The following is a 19,360-nucleotide window of genomic DNA, read 5'->3' on the forward strand; positions in this document are numbered from 1 at the left end:
GGGACGTCTGCAGACGTGGGTGTATGTAGGCAAAGGGCAGTGGTGGGAATAAGGCCCAGCGTGGCAGTCGGTCAATAAAAAAGGATGCGCTACATCTTATAGACAATGCCAAGCTCTGCTTTATTTTCATCAGTTTGATCAGTACAAAAGCAGACAGCGTATGTTTCACTTCTTATTCTTTTTCATTTTAATTAACACTTTACAAAGTACAAAATATACTGTCATTTATTTTGGAACATTAGGGTTTTTTTCTTTTTTTTGTTTGTTTTTTTTCTTTTATTTTTTCCCCCCATACAGTACATAAATCTCAGCTTTTCAGCATAAGACCAGCAAAGAAAACAAGCGTGTGCACTCGCTGGGAAAGCAAAGCATCCACTTCTCAGCTCCGCAGGTCGTGCCCAGAGCACAATCCTCAGCTGCTGCCACCCCTCCCTCCGCCCCGCGCTGTAACGTGCCCCTCGCCCAGAGGCTGGCACAAAGGCCACCGACACTTTTGGTGTCCCCTGTGCCTTATGCCCCACCGAGCGCAGCCAGCGCTGCCCACACTAGCAGCCTGGAGCAGGGGGTGCAGCAGAGGGTGGGCTCCCCTCCCCAGTTGGTTTGCCTTAGTCTGGTAATTAAAGGGGGGAAAAAAATTTGCATTTTTTTGCTCCCCCGGCAAAGGACAGGCTCCCGTGGAGAGGTGAGCAGGGAGGAGAGGCTGCAGGAGTTGGGGTGCCCAGGGCTACTGGCATCCCCAGCCCGACCTCAGCCAGTTTGGTGGGTGTCTGATGCCAGAAGTGGTATTTCTGTAAATAACTTTTTTTTAAGAAGGTCCTAAAGATCTATGTTTCCTCCCCAGGCTGCCCAGCATGGCCGTTCTAAGCAGCCGGGGAGCAGAGGGGCAGACCCTGGGCTTAGCTGGGCGGTCTCTCTGCTCTCTTGGCAGTTCTAGAAATTTGAGTTAATGCTACAGCCATCCTGGGGATCTGGGGAAAATTTAGCCTCCTTCTTAAGTCCAAAAAAAGGAGAGAAAGAGAGAAATGCTTCATCTCGTTGAAGCCAGTTGAGACACTAATGAAGTGGCGATGCACTATGGCCGTGGAAGGGCTGAGCCCCCCACACCCGTCCAGCTCTGAATGTGCCCAGCGCAATGGAGTTACGGCATAAACCTGCACCGTGACCCGCAGGGCGACAGCGGAACCAAACCAAACACCTGTCCCTGAGCACTGGTGAGGACGATGAGGCTTCCTCCACGCAACACTCCCTCCACATCAGCCCTCCCAGGTCCCTTACGGTGCCCAAAGCACAGGAGACAACCCACGTGAGCCAGGGCCGTGCTGCGGGGCCGCAGCCGAGGTGATGCTGCGGACCCAGAGCGTGGTCCCCGGGCATTGCAGCACCGGTGAGACCCCAGATCCCAGCACCACCAGGACCTGCTGGCACGGCTCGGTGGCAGGAGCAGGTGAGCGTGTTCACCAAATCAAGGTCATTGCCCCCTCCCGCCCCCAATTTTAGTGAAAACAAGGGGAGAGCAGACAACCTGGGGAGTTAATGGAGAGAAGGAAGGAGAGAGGCTCTTCCAGAGGCTGCATCAGAGCATCCAAAGCCGGATCCTGCCATGAGTCACTGCCCGGCAGCCTCCTTCTCCCCTGCCTGTCCCAAGAGCCATGGCCGTCCCACTGCTCGGGGGGACGGGATGAGCGTCCCCTCGCTGTCGCTGCCATCCTGGCTGCTGCAGACGCAGCGCCAAGGAGGATGAGGATGCGCTGACAGAAAACACAGCTGCCACGGTGCTCATACACTCCTCAACTCCCTGTCTCACGAACCCCAAATCCCAGTCTGCAGCCCACGCACCGGGGAGGGACGACAGGAGGAGTGACCCAGCCACAGGCAGCGGGGACAGGGGACACTGAGCAGAGCCCTGGGCTGGCGAGAGGCAGGTGAGCGCCACCACCCTCTGCATTGCCAGGCCCCTGATCCTGGCACTAACAGCACTCAAATGCAGACTCACACCCCAATACCAGCAGCCATCGGGTCAGCATATCATTTTTAGCAGCAGTAGCAGGTTTTCGGGTGAGAGGCGAGGGCAGTCCCGTCTCCAGCACAACCAGACACACCGGGAAAAGATTCTTGCAGTGTCTCTGGGGAGCTGCAAAAGGACCCTGGCCCCCTGATGTGCTCCTCCATTCCCAAATGCAGAGCAAATAAAAACCCAAAGAAAGGAAGAACGGAGACGGTGTGGCTCGGGAGAGGGGACTCCTAGCGGGCAGGGTCTGGAAGAGAGCGAGGGCATGATGCATTTTTTAATTCTAACGATAAAACTACAAGGTGGAGGTCATCGAGCCGGAGCAGACAGTGTCTGTTCCTAACGGTCAAAGGAAAAACTGGACACCGCTACTGCAGAGCTGGCCGTTTGATACACTGAACCTCCCAACCCAGCACCATCCTGGCCGCCCGGCACAGGCGGGACCCACGGAACAGCACCGACCCACACTCCCTGCCAAGGAAAACACAGAGGTTTGCTCCCAGAATGGAGATGTTCAAAATTCAGTGATTTCAAGAACACTAGTTAAATAGAGAGCGGACACGTATTGCTGCAGAGGAACAGCGTGGCTGGGTGGGAGCACCCCGAGCACCCGTTGCCTCGGGGCTGAGCTGCTATGGGAAGGGTCCCTGACAGTCCCACCCGAGGCAACGCCACCCAGGAGGGTTTGCAGTTCCCACAAGTGTAGCAGCAGAGCCAGGTCTTTAGGTAATTCCAGTGACCTCAAAAATACAAAAAAATCACAAGGCTGGTCTTAAAAATAATTACAAGAAACAACTACAACAAAAAGCTGTGTGTTTATTTTCTCCTTTGCCCCCTCACCCCTTCCTTCTGCTTCCCACATGGCAAATGGTCACGGTTTCAGCTGGGATGGCGATGACTTTCTTGCTGGCAGCTGCTATAGTGCTGCGTTTTGGGTTTGGGATGAGGGTAATGTTGATAACACACTGATGGTTTGGGTTGCTGCTGAGCAGCCCGGGCCTTTTCTGCTCCTCACCCCACCCCACTGGCAATGGGCTGTGGAGCACAAGGAGCTGGGAGGGGACACGGCTCGGACGGCTGACCCCAACTGACCCAAAGGATATTCCATACCATATGGTGTCATTGGTCAGTATATAAAGCTGGGGAAGAGGAAGGAAGAGGGGGGACGTTCGCAGCGACGGTGTTTTGTCTTCCCAAGTCACCGTTAGGCGCGATGGAGCCCGGCTTTCCTGGGGATGGCTGAGCACCCGCCTGCGATGGGAAGCTGGGAATGAATTCCTTGGTTTGCTTTGCTTGTCTGCACAGCTTTTGCTTTACTTATTAAAATTCCTTTAGCTCAACCCATGAGTTTTCCTTACTTTTCCGATTCTTCTCTCCATCCCACTCGGGACGGGGAGAAGCAAGCGAACAAGTGACTGTGTGGTTCTAGCTGCCGGCCGGGGTTAAACCACAACACAAATGCTCTTTTCGCTCTTCCCACCGATCACAAACCCAGACAGGAGACTGCTGGTTTTCTTCAGCAAAAGGGAAATTCCCTCCACGCCCCCTTCCAGCCGATGGGGGTGACTCTGTGTGGGCAGCGAGGACACGGGAGGCAAAGCGGCTCCGTTTGCCAAGGCTGTATCTCCGTGTGCGCCCTGTCCCCCAGAGCAGCCTCCACCAGCCTGAGCCCGGGGGCTGCTTCAGCGAGTTCCAGCAGGCAAACAGGGCTGAACTCCTCTTTTGGGGCCTGAACTCCTCTTTTGGGGCCCAAAGGAGCCATCCTGGCAAGTGGGGTGCTTCCAGCAGCATTCCCACAATGGCCAGGGAGTGACATACCTGGAAAACCACATTTTTCAAGTTACAAAAGAGCTGGTAGGAATCCTTTGGGAAAAAGAAAAAGCTTATTACTGTAGTTGCAGAAAGCTGGTTTCAAATCCTGAAGATGCTGAATAGCAGCAGAGAGCTGAGCGGAGCAGGGGGACCCCAAACCACAGCCAGCCTCTGACGGCATCTTCCCAAATGCGGTGTGCAAGAGACACTGCGTCTGCCACATCCACACAGGGAGGAAAAAAGCAACTGCCCCCACCAAAATGAAGGACGAAAAGTGCCCTTTTTTTTTGCATCATCTTTTAGGGTTGGGAGGACACTGGCAGAACCGATGGATGTGCCTGGAAAGGGACACTGGGCAGCTGACGGGCTCTCCTGTGGTGCAGCCAGAGGACAGAGCTGAGACAGAGGGGAGCAAAGAGCGCCCGCTCCGCGCTCGGAGATATTTCAAACTTTCAATCCTGCCAGACTCCTGCTGGGCATCTCTGTCCAGCTCCATCCAAAATCCACCCACACTTCATTTACAAAATTCTGCAGAAAGCTAAAAAAGGATGAAAAAAACCCCCAAACCCAAAGGAGCCTAGGGAATTCAGCAGCTGCTTTGCAACCACAGCCCCACTGGGGTGGCCGGGCTGGGCTGCACCGTGCCACGCTGCGGCCGGGCAGGAGGTGTGCGGCTGCCGTCCCACCCCGGCTCCCTGCGCCTCGGCCACAGAATTTACGGGCCGTCAGCGGGGACGGGGATGTCTGGGCTTTGTGCCCCATCAGGTCGGGCTCTCACCAAACGCAGGGCTCTCACCAAACCCAGGGCAGGCAGCAGCACAGGTAACCTCCACAAGAGAATTTACAAAGCTATTGGGGAGAAGCTATTACATGTAACCTGCAATTACAACGTAACATTCAGTCCTAGGCTTCAGTATACAAAGTATCTTCCCAACCTGCAGGAGAAATGGCTGGTGCTGTCTAGAGAGACCAAGAAAGGGACATCTTGGCTCTGTATGTTCCAAAGAGGTATGTTTCTCTGCACATTCACACCCTAAAATTATAATATGCTTTGTTTGACACATATGTCATCCATTTCCCCTGCTTCAGACAGGGTCTGTGCATCGCTCCACACTCGCCAGAGCTTCTGCAGGGCCTATTGCTGCCACAGCAAGGATTTGCTGCTCAGCCTCCAGCGCAGGTCCCATGTTGCAGAACCCAGCCCTTTTCTCCACCTGTGCTGACAGAGCTGGTATTTCAATGGTGCTGTGCTTCAGTGAGGTTAAATAAAGAAGGAGGCCAAGGGATGGACACTGGGGGGCTGAAGACGGCAGAATAACTCAAGATTCACACTCGAGCGTTCCCCTCCCAGGTGTCCCGGGAAGGTCCCACAGCCCTCGCTGGGGACGCGCACGGAGCATTTTGGTACCGGCTCAGAGCTGGAGGACGCCCGAGGGACGGTGCTGGCCCCCGGCACACAGGGCCCACGCCGGGTACGGACAGACAGACAGACAGAGGCGCTCATGGGGAGAAGGTATCTAGATCCGGAGGCAGATCTGCACATCTCAGCCAATGTAAACACACCCCGGCACGTGCTATAAAACGTAAATACTGTTTGGCAAAGGATTACTGGGTTTTACTCTCTAGCAGGTAATAAAAGTTTAATCCAATCCAACGTTTGCAGGCAGGACTGGAGCAGGTAAGTGAGATGCCTTAAGCTGCTTACTGGAGATGTCCACAATAGTCACAGTAACAGAGAAAAAAGAAATCCTCATCAGAAAATGATTTCTTGTCCATCACTGAATGCTGCTGTAGGACACCTTCGCTTGGGAGCTAGCAGCCGACGCTCAGGCTTGGGCTGAACGAAGAATTTCTCCCTTGCCATTATCAGAAAATACCAATTATCCAGTGCCACAACAGGAACATTTGCTCTCACTGAGCGCTGGCTGTGGCGACACAGGACCCAGCACCTTCTACTCAAGTCGTTGACCTCTAAAGTAGGAAGGCTGAATGCCCCGGTGCTCTCGACCAGTACGTGTGGGTACATGGATGGGAAAAACCACAAGGACGTGACTAACCCCTCTGGCCACAGTGCCCAACACCACCATTACCTCAAAACACACGGTCAGACTTGGAGGCTTTCCCCTGAGGAGAGGCTGAGCATCGGAAGGCTTTGTGAATAGCGGGGGTTTGGGAGGGCTCGTGCCACCCTTGCTGGGATGGTGCTACGGGGAGAAATGCACCCCCAGGGGGCTACTGGGGTGGGCAGGGAGAGGAGGTCTGTTTGATTCAAAGAAGAAAAAGAATGAAAATGCTTTCATGTTCACAACAACAATGAGCAAACCTGCATACATTCATATTTGCACAACTCAAAAAGGAAACTGAAATATGAAACTAGGGCATGTTTTGGGTAAAAACCTTTTCCCACCTAGACCCTAAGACGGCTCTGCTGGTCAGCAGGCAACTCCGACTATGAGACCACACACTTCCAATCACCGAGTTCAAACAGCCGCTCTTAACTTTTAACGGGAAAAGACCCTCCAACATTTCCATCTATTTAAAAGTAACCCACTGATTTAAAGCTCCTCACAGGCCAACAAGTACGCATTTCCCAAAAAATACCAAAGCTGTGGGTTGCCTTCTGGCCCCTGAGCCACCAACAGCCACATCTACCGGGAAACCCCGCACCTGCAGCCTCGCGCGGAGACGCTGGGCAAGGCCACCATGAGCTTTTCCGGCGGAAAAGTGGCGACAAGCCCAGGCCGTGCTGAAGACCTGTCAGGCGGGAGGTTCAGGAGGTGCTCCCCATGGCCGGTGCCCACAGCCAGCCTCGGGGCTCGCAGGGACTGGAAGCCCCATTGCAAACCCTCCAGGGTCCAGGCAGGCACTTGGCAAACAATGGTCTGAAGCAATTCAGGGTAGCAACTAAAATATGTATGAAGAAAAAGGAGCAATTTTCCTACAGTCTCTGTGCTTGAGGCACCAAACTGAAGAGGAAGGGGGGGTTTCGGAAGCTGCGCACCGGCGGGCGTCTCTGCCCGCGCGCTGCAGGCGGAGGAGCCACAGCTTTGCTCCAGGTCAGCTTCGCTGCTGCTCTTCCCTAAAAACGTGGAGAGAAATCCCGAGAGCATAAGTATTCATATTGCCTATATACTTGAATTAAAAATATATGGTGAATAAATGTGTGTATACAGTACTTACTACATATATATATGCACACACAGAGCGTGTGCCTAGAGTATACACACATGTACCCACACAGTATATATTAACCTATATTGCTCAAGTATATATGCTATGTACAGTATATAGCCATACGAACATAAACCACAGGTATTTATAGATATAAGTGTACAATAGAGACATACTAAGTATTTCTATGTAAACACTATACAATTATATGAACATACACACACACTTGCACAGCAGAAAGGAATCTGCAGCCAAAACCTAATTGGGGCCAGGGAAAAAAGACAAAAACCTACATAGTAACACACACAACATGAGAAAGGTTGACGTTTCTAAGAAAACAAAGGCCTCGGAGAAACAAGGAGGGCGCAGGAGGGCTGCGGCCTCCTTCCCTGCCCACCCCTCCTTGCAGCGCTGGAAACGCTTTTTGCATTTTGGCTGTTTGGTGAATTTTTGTGCAACGAGAGGAACCGTGAGGGCAGGGGGAGGGTCCGGCAGTGTTGGGGTGATAGGGGTGAGACCCTGCAGGCAGCCCCGCGAGATGCTCGGGGCAGCTGACGGGTAACCCGGGCTTCCCACGATGCAGCTCCCAGCCGAAGGGCGTCCCACTAGGACATATTCCTCCTTTTATCCACTGAGCGTCAAACAGCGCAATGCCAGGGATGCTCAGAGACATTAGTATCATAAGGCATTTAAAAAAAAAAAGACCCTTCAATTTTTTTCCCCCACCCCAAAGGCCAGGTGCCGGGAGAGTGGGAGCTGTTGAGCAGCGTTAAGAGCCACTGCTTTGGGCTCATTCAGCACTGTGCTCTTCTATTATTATTATATTAATTTTTTTTTAACAAAGCCCCTACAGACCCCTTCCCGCCTTACCCAGTGAAGGTCTCAGAAGCAACACCACTGCACGGGTCCTGCCCATACGCCGGGCTGCCCTTTCCTAGGCTCTGGTGCAAGGTTCAACAATTCTGGCTGAATTCAGAGTAACTCAGTTCCCACCAGCAAAGCGATGTGGGGAACGCTAAAGGAAAGGCATCAAACTACCCCAAGTTGTCTGAAACAATCTTCTTGGTTCTCAGGACAAAACAAGAGAGGAAATAAAGAGGTGAAGCCGAGGATGACGGCACAGACACCCTGTGAATTTTTCAGGCTAACTTTCTCATGCCGGGACATCAACCTGCTCTGGGAAGTTTTGAAACACCCCCAAAATTTCTACAGATTTTGCACATTTAAGGCTGACTCCCTCAGGGAAAAAAGTGGAGAATCTAAATTAAAAAAAAATCAACCTCTAAAATAGCCTGAGTGCAAAGTTAAAAAACAATAAAATAATTAAAACCAATTTTTTTCTCTTAAGGCTCAGCAAGTTGATGCTCGTTTCAAGTAATTCCTTACCATCCATGTCGCGGTCCTTAGCAAGCAGCACTAGCATGGGCAGAGCGTAACGCACGTTGTTCTCTGGTGCGGAAAGTGGCTAAATAATCATTTTCCAATGGCTGACAAAACCCGGGAGCACAAAGACGACCCTGTCCCAGTGACACTGTCCACGCACACAGAGGAAGCTCGGGCTCACCTTGGCCGATCAGAAAGCCTGGCTGGGAACTCAGTAGCTGTGCACCAACCCACCTGCTGGTATCCCTCTCCAAAACAATCCCGCGCAGTCCTACAAACACCCCAATCTGCCATCCCAAGGAGAAACTCTTCAACAATTTATGTGGTGGAAAGCTACCGACTGCCCTGCCGCACCCTTCAGCTCAGCGCGCTGCCAACGACGCCCCGCAGATTCCCACAGAACACCTCCGAGTGCTTTCTACATATCGCCCCGCACAGCCTGTGCTGCATCCTCGCGGCAGGAGACCAAAGCATCTTCGCAAGTGACCATGGAGATGCATGGTGCCGCACTTGGAATAAACCTTTACTCCAGAAATCTGGAGTGAATATAATGCATCATGGGGCAATTCTGAAAACCCATGTAAAGGAACAGCAGAACAAACTGTTTGGTAAAGTATTAAACATGTGTCTAAGTGTTTCTCAGCAGGGATGCTCTCACTGAGCTAGGGCCTACAAAGGAAAGTTACCCGTGCTTTTTCCTGTGGATGCTCTGATTCCCTGCCCAGCTGCCACAAAACAGTCCACCGATGAAAAATCAGAAAGATTTGGAACATAATGTCTGGGTCCAGCAGCACAAGAAACGACAAATGTTAAGCTCAGCCCTCCAATACCAGGAATGGAGAACTAAACAGCAAGCTGTAAGCCAGTGTGTGTGTGTCTGCAGGTCTACACACCAGTATAGACCTGTTTGCATGTCCTACGCACCAGTACAAACCATGCCTGTGGCACGATCTCAGGTACTTCCTTCCTGCCTCCAGATTAATGCAAAACCCCAGCTCAAACCTGCAAGACACAACCTCAGGAAAGCCATGCTAGAGGCTGTCTCTGAAGCAAAGCTGGAAAGCCCTCATTAAAACTGTAAGGCCTGCAATTTCTTCGTGTCAAAAATGAAATGGGAAGAAATCTAGAAACACAAGATATGCTTGGGCTCCTAGACACAGAAGCAGAGTCCTCTGCAGACGGCTTCTCCTTCTCACCACCCCTCACTGCATGGTCACAGCACGGTGCAGACTGCTGGTACCTATGTCTTGGGTGACGCTTGCTCTCCTGGCACTGGTCCCTGCCATCCTCCATGGTGCTGGGGACAGCCAGGATTTGGAAGCAAGTGCCACCATGGGCCTGGAGACCTTGCTCCCGCTGGCTCTGGCCAAGAGCAAACACACTCCTGGCTGGAAAAGCTCCATGGGAAATGCCCACCTCACCTTCCCACAACAGGACCAGAAGGAAACGCCTTGGGGTTGATGCATTTTCAGCACCGTTCTGCTTTTGAAGGGCTGCCCACTGAACCCAATGGAAAAACCCCCGCAGACAGGTCCCCATCTGGCAGCGATTTCCACGTTGGTGATGAAGGAGCTGATGAAAAACTGCAGGAGGGACCCAGCAGGGCTTGGGCACCCTCCTGGCCTAGGTGGGGACAACGCACTGCGGCTCTTGGCCGAGGTAGCCTGGGATGTGCAGGAGCAGCTACCCAGGGACTCCGGGAAATCCTGCGTCCCCCATGAACGTGTACAAAGAGGATGGGAAAAAGCCCACGGGGAGAGGAGAAAAGGTGCCTCCTTCCTCTTGCTGGCCCTGGGGCACAAGGGCTTGGGGATGGCTCTGATGTGGGGGCGAGGGGACAGCAGCTGCCCTGGAGCAGGGGACATGGCAGGAGGACACTGGGGGCAGTGGGAGGGTGACTGGGGAAAACTGAGATAAAACAGCGAAGTTTGAATGCAGACAGAAGTCTTGGTGACACCACCAGCTAGGAGGTGGGCCACAGCAATGCTGCCCTGCCCAGGCTTTCTCAGAGCAGGGTTTGACTGCAGAGAGAAAGGGAAAGGGGGAAAATTAAAAAAACAGCTGGATATTTGCCCCTTTTCCAATGCCAAACGGTTTTGTCTGGGAAAACAGAACTCAATTTCCATCCTATCTCAGCATATGTAACGACGGACAGTTCTCAGAAAGTCTGATGCGAGGAGACAAGCCAGCACTATGCGACGTCTTTTCTGTTTAATTCCACATTTCATTTTGTTTACGGTTTTCAGGGCTCTCTCTGAGCACGGGCCCATCTGTCCCAGCCGTGCCGCCAAGCTCTCGGCAGAGCGCCCATGGCCATCCACACTGCCGCGCGTCGGGGAGAGACTGGTGTCCCCGGGCAGCTCCTCCTGCACCGAGAATGTGGGCAGGTTATACTTCGCCTTGGAGCTGAACACCAGGAAACCGCCTGAACTCCTTTTCCTCCTGCCCCTTGCTCATAAATTTAATAAAATAACAATAATAATAATAATAATAATAATAATAATAATAATAATTATTATTAAAACAAAGGCTTATTGGAGCTGTTTCTGCTCAACTTTCCACAGTCTCTTTTCATGTCACTCTCTGGAATCAGATTTTTCAAGAAATACTGTGAGAAAAAAAGAATAATAATAATAATAATTATAATAATAATAATAATTATAATAATAAAAAGCATCTGGAACCAGCTCAGAAGATTTCTAATGCTTTTCAGCTTGACTGACTTGGAGTGCATTGACCACACCATTTATATTTTCTTCAGGTACCTGCAAGAAAACAAAAAGAAAGGTCATGCTTTGCAAAAGCCAGGGAGGGATGACAAGGAAAGGAGACACAGGAGATGAAGCCAGAACAGTCCCAAGGAGCCAGGTACTTTGCTGTGGACATCTGAACTCCACTGTGAAAGGCCTCCATCTACAAGAGACACTCTCTGGTTCAAAGGTGTTAATCCATGGTACCCCTAGGAGCAAACCTTGTAAGTGAGACCTGGCTGGTTTGCTCTCTGTATGGTGCCTGCTGGTGGGGAGGCAACTGGTTTGGGGTTTTTCCTTTCCTTCTCCTCTTCCTCTCCCCTCCTTTCCCTTCCTTTTTTTGGTAAAGCGTTTGTACGCCAGAAGCTCGTCCATCCAAGGTGCCTGTGCTGATGGATTTATGTGGCTGCCAAAGGGCCCCATGAGGCTCTGTGAAGCATCCTGCAGGTTTGGGACCTGTAAGTGTAGGTAGGGGGACCACAATGGGTGACAGGGGGACATGTCCATCAAAGGAAGAAGAGAACTGCCAGTCTGCTCAGGGTGGGGGGTCCCAAATCGTGTGGCATAGCACCTGAGCTTTCTTATGCAGTCAAGTGATGAGACTTAACCATAGAAGTTTGTCAGCAACATGGACCATGGGATTGAGTGCACCCTCAGCAAGTTTGCCGACAACACCAAACTGTGTGGTGTGGTTGACACGCTGGAGGGAAGGGATGCCATCCAGAGGGACCTGGACAGGCTGGAGAGCTGGGCCCGTGTGAACCCCATGAAATTCAACCAGGCCAAGTGCAAGGTCCTGCACCTGGGTCATGGCAATCCCAGGCACAAATACAGGCTGGGCAGACAACGGATTGAGAGCAGCCCTGAGGAGAAGGACTTGGGGATATTGGTTGATGAGAAGCTCAGCATGAGCCAGTGATGTGTGCAGGCAGCCGAGAAAGCCACCTGCATCCTGGGCCGCATCCCCAGCAGCGTGGGCAGGGGGGCGAGGGGGGGATTCTGCCCCTCTGCTCCGCTCTGTGAGACCCCCCTGCAGCGCTGCCTCCAGCGCTGGGGCACCAACAGCAGAAGGACATGGACCTGTCAGAGCGGGGCCAGAGGAGGCCCCGGACATGCTGGGAGGGCTGGAGCCCCTCTGCTGGGAGGACAGGCTGAGAGAGCTGGGGGGGTTCAGCCTGGGGAAGAGAAGGCTCCGGGGAGACCTTCCAGCCCCTTCCAGGCCCTAAAGGGGCTCCAGGAAAGCTGGGGAGGGACTCTGGAGCAGGGAGGGGAGCAAAGCAGTAGGATGAGGGGGGATGGTTTTACACTGGAAGAGGGGAGATTGAGATGAGATCTGAGGAAGACATTCTTTGCTGTGAGGGCGGTGAGCCCCTGTCCCAGGTTGCCCAGAGAAGCTGTGGCTGCCCCATCCCTGGAGGGGTTCAAGGCCAGGTTGGACGGGGCTTGGAGCAACCTGGGCTGGTGGGAGGTGTCCCTGCCCTGGGTTGGAACTGAAGAATCTTTAAGGTCCCTTCAAACCCAAAGCATTCTATGATTCTATGAAGTCCATACACAAAATTATTAGTGGGTGTCTTTTCAGACTTACGGCAAGAAAAACCCCTTGTAACAGAAGATGCAAAAGATCTCAGAGCGACTGTCATCGGTAGAAAAGAATATCACAAGCAAAGGTACATCAGACAGGAAAGAGGCATCTGACCGTTACATAAACTCAAAGACGACACTCAGGGGACAGGCAGGTAACAGCTCTTGGAAAGTGGAAAAGGGACTGGGGGAAAAATAAATTAGCTGTGAGCTGCTGCAAGAAGCCAAAATAATTCATGTTAAGTAAGTTGAAGAAGGGACTGTCTCCTCCGTGAGGTATTTGAGTCCTTGGCCAGGAGCACAATACCTGGATTCACTGGATACCCTCCAGAACTCAGACAGTGGAAATACACCTGGACTGTGATTTTCTGCAACTTTTTAACAAAACTGGGGAAAAGGCCCCATGAGAAATAACAAGAAAAACGTTCAATTTTCCATTGGGAAGATGGAATAGGAGTGTGTAACTCTGATGATGTGTGAACAAAAGTCAGCTGGCCAAGGAAGGAAATAATCTTAAAACATACATCAAATTCTTCTGGGTTAGGAAGAAAACCCCAGGAAACCTCCACCATAGGAAAACGGGCTTCGAGACAGGACTCTCCACTGCCTTCCCTCCACCATTTTCCCCAGTACGTTGAACACTGCACTGGAAGAAGCTGGATGACTCTTTGCCGCTCCAGAAGATAATGAGAAATGACACAGGAATCAGTTTTGCAAAGCACATTTTCTTAGCCAGCCCCAGCGGATGAAGAGCAGGTCTCTCCATACTCTCCTTCAGTGCGGTACAGAAGCAGGAGGAAGCAGAACCGGCCAGTTCTGGCCCACGGACCCACCTCCTCACTTATACACAATGGGCTGATCCTGCATCCACTGCAAAACGCTTGACTCCCTTAACGTCAAGGAAACGGTATCAATCATACCGCAAATGTTTGGGCCGGGTTTTCTCCAGGACACTTTTGATTTGTAGGACACATCCTAGTTTGACACGAGCAGAGAAGTCCTACCCCTCTCTGCCCCGTAGAAAAGAGCCCTATCCCAGGGCAGCTGGTGCAACACGTTCACTTGTCAGCTAGACGGCACATCAAAGCATCTACTGTGAAGGGAAAAGCAAAGTTCCAAACTACGTCTCAGACCTAGCTTCAGCCTCATTAGATGCAAAGTGCTGGTGAAGAAGAGCAAGGTACCTCTGAGCGTGAGGCAGCAAGAGCAGAGCACCTGGAAAAGGGACTCTTCTCACTTGCTCTCTCTAGAGGGAGCTGGAAACCATAGCTCTCTCCAGTCCAACCTTACGTCACCCAGGGGACAACACCAGAGACCTGGAGGTTCTCATCTCAGCGTTGTCTCCCAAAGGGATTTCTTCTCAAGCACAGGTCCTGATTTCCAGGGCAAACTTCTACAGCTATGGCACTGCAGGAAGACCTGAGTATTAACATCCAGGTCAAAGAAAAAATGAAGCAACATAAACACCTTAAGATGCACAGGAGAAAAAAGCTCAGGTCAAAGGGAACAATAGATTGGACCGATGGGCCAATGCTAATGGTACAAGTGCCGGGTCCTGCAGTTGGGCCACAACAACCCCATGCATCGCTACAGGCTTGGGGAAGTGTGGCTGGAGAGCTGCCCGGCAGAAAAGGACCTGGGGGTTCTAATTGACAAGTGGCTGAACATGAGCCAGCAGTGTGCCCAGGTGGCCAAGAGGGCCAATGCCATCCTGGCTTGTATTAGAAATAGTGTGACCAGCAGAAGCAGGGAGGTGATTGTGCCCCTGTACTCAGCACTGGTGAGGCCACACCTGGAGTACTGTGTCCAGTTCTGGGCACCTCAATACGAGGGAGATATCGAGGTGCTGGAGCGAGTGCAGAGGAGGGCAACGAAGCTGGTGAAGGGCCTGGAGAAGAAATCTTATGAGGAGTGACTGAAGGAGCTGGGACTGTTTAGTTTGAGGAAGAGGAGGCTGAGGGGAGACCTCATCACTCTCTACAACTACTTGAAAGGACATTGTAGAGAGATTGGTGCTGGTTTCTTCTCACAGGTAATTAGTGATAGAACAAGAGGGAATGGGTTCAAGCTGCAGCAGGGGAGGTGTAGACTGGACATGAGGAAAAAATTCTTCACCGAAAAAGTGGTTACACACTGGAACAGGCTGCCCAGGGAGGTGGTGGACTCACCATCCCTGAATGTGTTTAAGACTCGTTTAGATGTGGTGTTAAGGGATATGGTGTAGGGGAGAACTTTGTAGAGTGGAGCTGATGGTTGGACTCGATGATCCCAAGGGTCTTTTCCAACCTAAATGATTTTATGATTCTATGAATAAGCTTTTACTGTTGACAATAAGTACTGAACAACCTTGATAAAAAAAAGGAGGATGTAGAGAAAGGATTCAAGATGCACTTAGACCTTGAGAAATGTCACTAGAAGTCAAGGTGCCTGGGTAGCAAAGTTAAGGAGAACGTGACAACACCTAGGTCAGGGTCTTAGCCAACAAAACCAACGGAGAGCCAGCAAGCACACAGCCCAGCCACCACTCCCGGAGCAAAGTCAAGCAAAGCAGGGCTTGAAACGCACCTTCCACACGGTGAAAGGATTTTACATAGCACTATCCAGATGAAAAAGCTTTTAAAACCATAAGAAAAGAAAACAGCAAGAAGCAAGGAAAATGCTAAAATACTGATTTGAGGAAGGAAGATCTGCAGACCTTAATGCATGGCCCAAATAATACCCTGCCAGCTGCTTGGAGGCAGGGATCTGCCAGGCTCAGATGCAGCAGGATGAGACACTTTTAAAAGGCGGCGCTGCCTGCAGAGTCATCACAATTGTATGGCACAAGTTTTAAGTGAAATATCTATTTTAACTGACAGGGCTTAGCTCTCCAGATATCACTTGACAACTAGAAGCACTCTGCACCTTGTGCTCTGCCCAGAAAGCATGCACCTGGGGCCACAACAACAGGGAGGAATGTGAGGCAAAGCTAACAGTATTGATTTTAAAATGGTGTTTTATTAGCTTATCTTATCAGCACAGTTAATATTCAAGAAAATAAGACAAACATACAAAACACTTTGACCTTTGCCATCTGGAAAAATATTTACTTTTACTCTTTACACGCATGACCTGTACGCTGCAAATGGTTCACACCAACTGTGAAAAACCAAAGTAATTAGCTGAAAAAAAACCCGCCCTTAACTCATTGGAGCTTTTAAAGGTGAAAAGTAGGGCCTGGGCAGTGAATTTACAGTGATGAAAGGATGAGTATAAAGCAATAAAGGGCACATTTAAGAAAAAAAACCCAAAAGCACAAAGCAGCTGAGCTTGGTTAGTGCATGGGCTACTGACTCCCTCCCTCAGGACTTGGGGAATGGGCTCCAACTCAAATGCCATCCTGTTTGTGGCTACAGGCGTAACAATTTTCCCTTTTCGGGCAAATTCTTTATTTTTGAAGATGTCCTATACAACCAAGGAAAGCAGAGGTAGACTTAATGCCTAGAAGGTGAAATATCCGCCAGTATAAAAGAGAAGAGAGCTCTGTACAAACGGCAAGCCCCTCACGCTGATGACTGTGCTGCAACTGCTGTGGGTACTCAGGAAAACAAACACGGCAACACCCTTCTCTGCTTCAAAATCACCTTCCCTAGCTGTGCTGCCAATTATTGCTCTTTTATCAAAGGCCTACACCATGAGGAGGAGGATGCAGAGCTAGTCAGGACTCACAGATGGGTCTCAAAACACAACGGTTAGGGTCGTGTGGGTACCAAGAGATGAAGGAAGGGGTCTGGTATTGGGAGACTTTCCAAAATAGTTCCCACATGCAAAGGCATCCTCCCAAGAGCCTGGAGCGTCCCACTACACTTGCAGGAAAACAGAGAGGGTTTGTGGCTGTTTCTAATAAAAGAGAGTGACACAGTGGAAGAGACTGCTCAGGGAGGTATGAAGTCTCCATCATCACAGGTCTTTAAGGACTGAGACCAGCCCTTTGCAAGAATGACACTTCCTAATGCTGTTTTGCCTTGGGGTAGGGCTGGGCTTGGTTCAGGAGCCTCTGACCCAGGGCACCTGACAGCCAAGAGGCTGGAAAGAGGTATCTGCTAGGCTAGGTCAGAGCCAAGGCACTCCAACAAGCTCTTGAGATGGGAAATGATGTTCTCATCATGAGTTTTCTCCCAAGGAAAAGATCTCCCCTATTTCAAAGAAGTTGTCTTGATACTCACCAACGCGTGATCAAACTTAAAAGTACTGATGTAGTAGGCTGGGATGTCGGCTGCGGCCAAAGGCTCAGAAATCTGAGCGACAATTCCACATTCATCTGTGGGGGAGATAAAAACTCAGTCATTGTCTGAAGGGCACCTGCCAGTCTTGCACTCCTGGGTCTCACCAGTTCTGTGCATATACAGGAAGGAGTTTGTCTTCAGAAACTCCAATCAGAAGGGATCTCCGTGGTAAAATGTGTGCTTTCTCACGGAATCAGGTTCTTTGGGCCACAAGGATACATTGCACATTTGATTTTATTGCCTTCTTTTTGTTACAGAGAAATGTAAATCCCCCAAAGGCACAAAACATTAGAACTGGAATGATTTTCAGAGGTCCAAAGAAAGGCAATTAATGACATTCAGGAAGGAAGCACCAAAGACAGTCTCGTATGCCCTTAACCTCTATTTTTCTCTTTAGTTGTTGCTATTAAACACTTTGTCCTGCATCTCTGAGAGAGGAGATGCTGACCTGCTGGTTGGCCTGGACACATGGTTGGTTCCTAGACCACCATAGCCTCTGAGACAGGATTTCATGCCAATTAAGAAGGTTCCCCTGTCCTGTTCATGGCACATCAATGGTACATTGTTTCCAGATGAAATCTGAGTTTCCCTGATCCAAACTGAACATTTCAACTTGACTCTAAGCTAACGTATTTAAAAACCGCACATTTAGGGGGCTGGCAGTTGTCCTGATGTCCCATCGATGACAGGTACCATGCCATTTCTACATATTTTGCCTCTAAGATGCAAAAAGACAAGGTGCATGAAAATTTCTTTCTTGCTAGTTTCATTTGTCTGGCGTAGAAGTAGCAATGAAATATAAAAATTAGCCAAACATTCTTCAGAAATGTTCTTTGAAGCCTGTATTTTGTAACTCTTTCAGAGACCATGGGAAGGAGCCCCAGCATCTTCTGAAAATTGGGCCTTTGTTGCACTATTCAGATCGGACTCCGTAAAATTACAGGGGATATAAAAATAACAAGAACACTTCCGCAGATGTGAAGTATTTACTCTGTGTTACTTAGGTCCAATATTCTTTTGAGTAGAGAAAATATTTGCAGCACTGGATGTGAAACAGGTCCATGAATAGGACTCCCACTTGGACTGCTATAAATCTATACTAAACCTACTAAAGCCAAGGAGTTGCCCAAGGACTGCACTGGAGTACGACATGCTTTCTGACCACTGATTTCAGTAATCTATAGTGCATTCCCATGCCGCCTCTTTGTCCACTTTTCCTCTTTAGAGACCCAGCTGTAGCTACCTCCAAAGTCCAGCAGATGAATACAATTTAGACGGAGCTGTCAAGCACGTAGCACTTTACAAAGTATATTTAGAAGTCTGACTAGGTAGGAGTCAGACTCCTCCTGTTGGAAAATCTCAGCTTGCAAAGTCATGTTAAGCTGCTGGCTCTTACAAAGCCTCAGATAGATTTTTCCATCATCCTTGAAGGCCCTGAGGCAAGTGACTACCTGTGCACCAACTGATCCCCCAAACGGTTACCTACCGAAGCCAAGAGGCTGCCCACCAATCCGCACCATCTTCCAGAGTTCGCCAGATGCACTTGTAAACAACAAATTATTAGGAAATCTGTAAAAGAAAAGGAAGACCAAACGTGGCAATTAAAACACAGCAGCGTGTGAGATTCTGCCTGCAGGGATGCTGCTGCTCCTGTATCCCTGTGCTGCTTGAAGTCAACAATAGCTGTGGCGGTGGTAGCTCGGTGAAACTGAGAAAACTGCAGGCAGGTGGGACAGATGCACCTGCCTGCCCCTCCAGATGTCCGTGGTAAACCAGCATCTGACGCGGGAAGTGTGCACAGGCACTCAAAGAGGCATGGAAAAAGATTTCTAAGAAAACAGGCCATGCCCCAGCTTTACAAAGGTCGAGACCGTTAATCTGAAGGCTTGATTTGAGCTAAGTTTAGAAAAACCTAGGGACAAAATATTTCCCATACCTCTCTCTTTGCCACGTGAACCACTGTTTTTGTGTCTGAGCATCATCAGTGCTTTTTTTCACGCCTTCCCTAGGAGGTCCCTGGGATCCCTGCAGAGATCCCCATTTCTTAGCAGGGGAAAGAAGACCAGTGGCTACGAGACTTGCCCAAGGCCACGCAGGCAGTCTGTGCGAGACGGAATTGACTGCCCAGATTCCCCAAGCACCAGGCTGCTGCTCCAACCCTCTAGCCTCTCTTGAAGGCAGACAGGTTTACTCCAATTAAGGTCTAAGAAACTTTCAAGAGGGCAATTAATAGTTTGCAAAACAAGTCCCTAGGGCAGGCAAGAACCAAAACCAAACACTGCGCTGTGTGTCAAAAGCAAATCTATGCGCTGTACCTCAGCACAGCATCCCGTCTAGCCTCCAGACCTCAGAGACTTCTGTGATGCGAGGCTGCAGAAGCACACACACAC

The 19,360-nt window shown here is 50.4% G+C and overlaps 2 protein-coding genes across 2 annotated transcripts in view; one reads left to right on the forward strand and one right to left on the reverse strand.

Annotated features, from left to right (window-relative positions):
* RCC1L (RCC1 like) overlaps positions 1 to 382 on the forward strand; it is a 21,105-nt gene extending 20,723 nt beyond the window's left edge. Inside the window, exon 12 of the mRNA XM_054207658.1 lies at positions 298 to 382. Within this exon, the coding sequence (XP_054063633.1) occupies positions 298 to 324 (27 nt within the window). The 3' untranslated portion in view covers positions 325 to 382. The remainder of the gene's footprint in view (positions 1 to 297) is intronic.
* CASTOR2 (cytosolic arginine sensor for mTORC1 subunit 2) overlaps positions 97 to 19,360 on the reverse strand; it is a 138,738-nt gene continuing 119,474 nt past the window's right edge. Inside the window, exons 7-9 of the mRNA XM_054207660.1 lie at positions 18,457 to 18,539; positions 16,911 to 17,005; positions 97 to 11,139 (exon numbers count right to left, since the gene is read on the reverse strand). Of these exons, the coding sequence (XP_054063635.1) occupies positions 11,074 to 11,139; positions 16,911 to 17,005; positions 18,457 to 18,539 (244 nt within the window). The 3' untranslated portion in view covers positions 97 to 11,073. The remainder of the gene's footprint in view (positions 11,140 to 16,910; positions 17,006 to 18,456; positions 18,540 to 19,360) is intronic.

Source organism: Rissa tridactyla, chromosome 7, assembly GCF_028500815.1.
Source record: "Rissa tridactyla isolate bRisTri1 chromosome 7, bRisTri1.patW.cur.20221130, whole genome shotgun sequence".
In the NCBI taxonomy this organism is placed as follows: domain Eukaryota; kingdom Metazoa; phylum Chordata; class Aves; order Charadriiformes; family Laridae; genus Rissa; species Rissa tridactyla.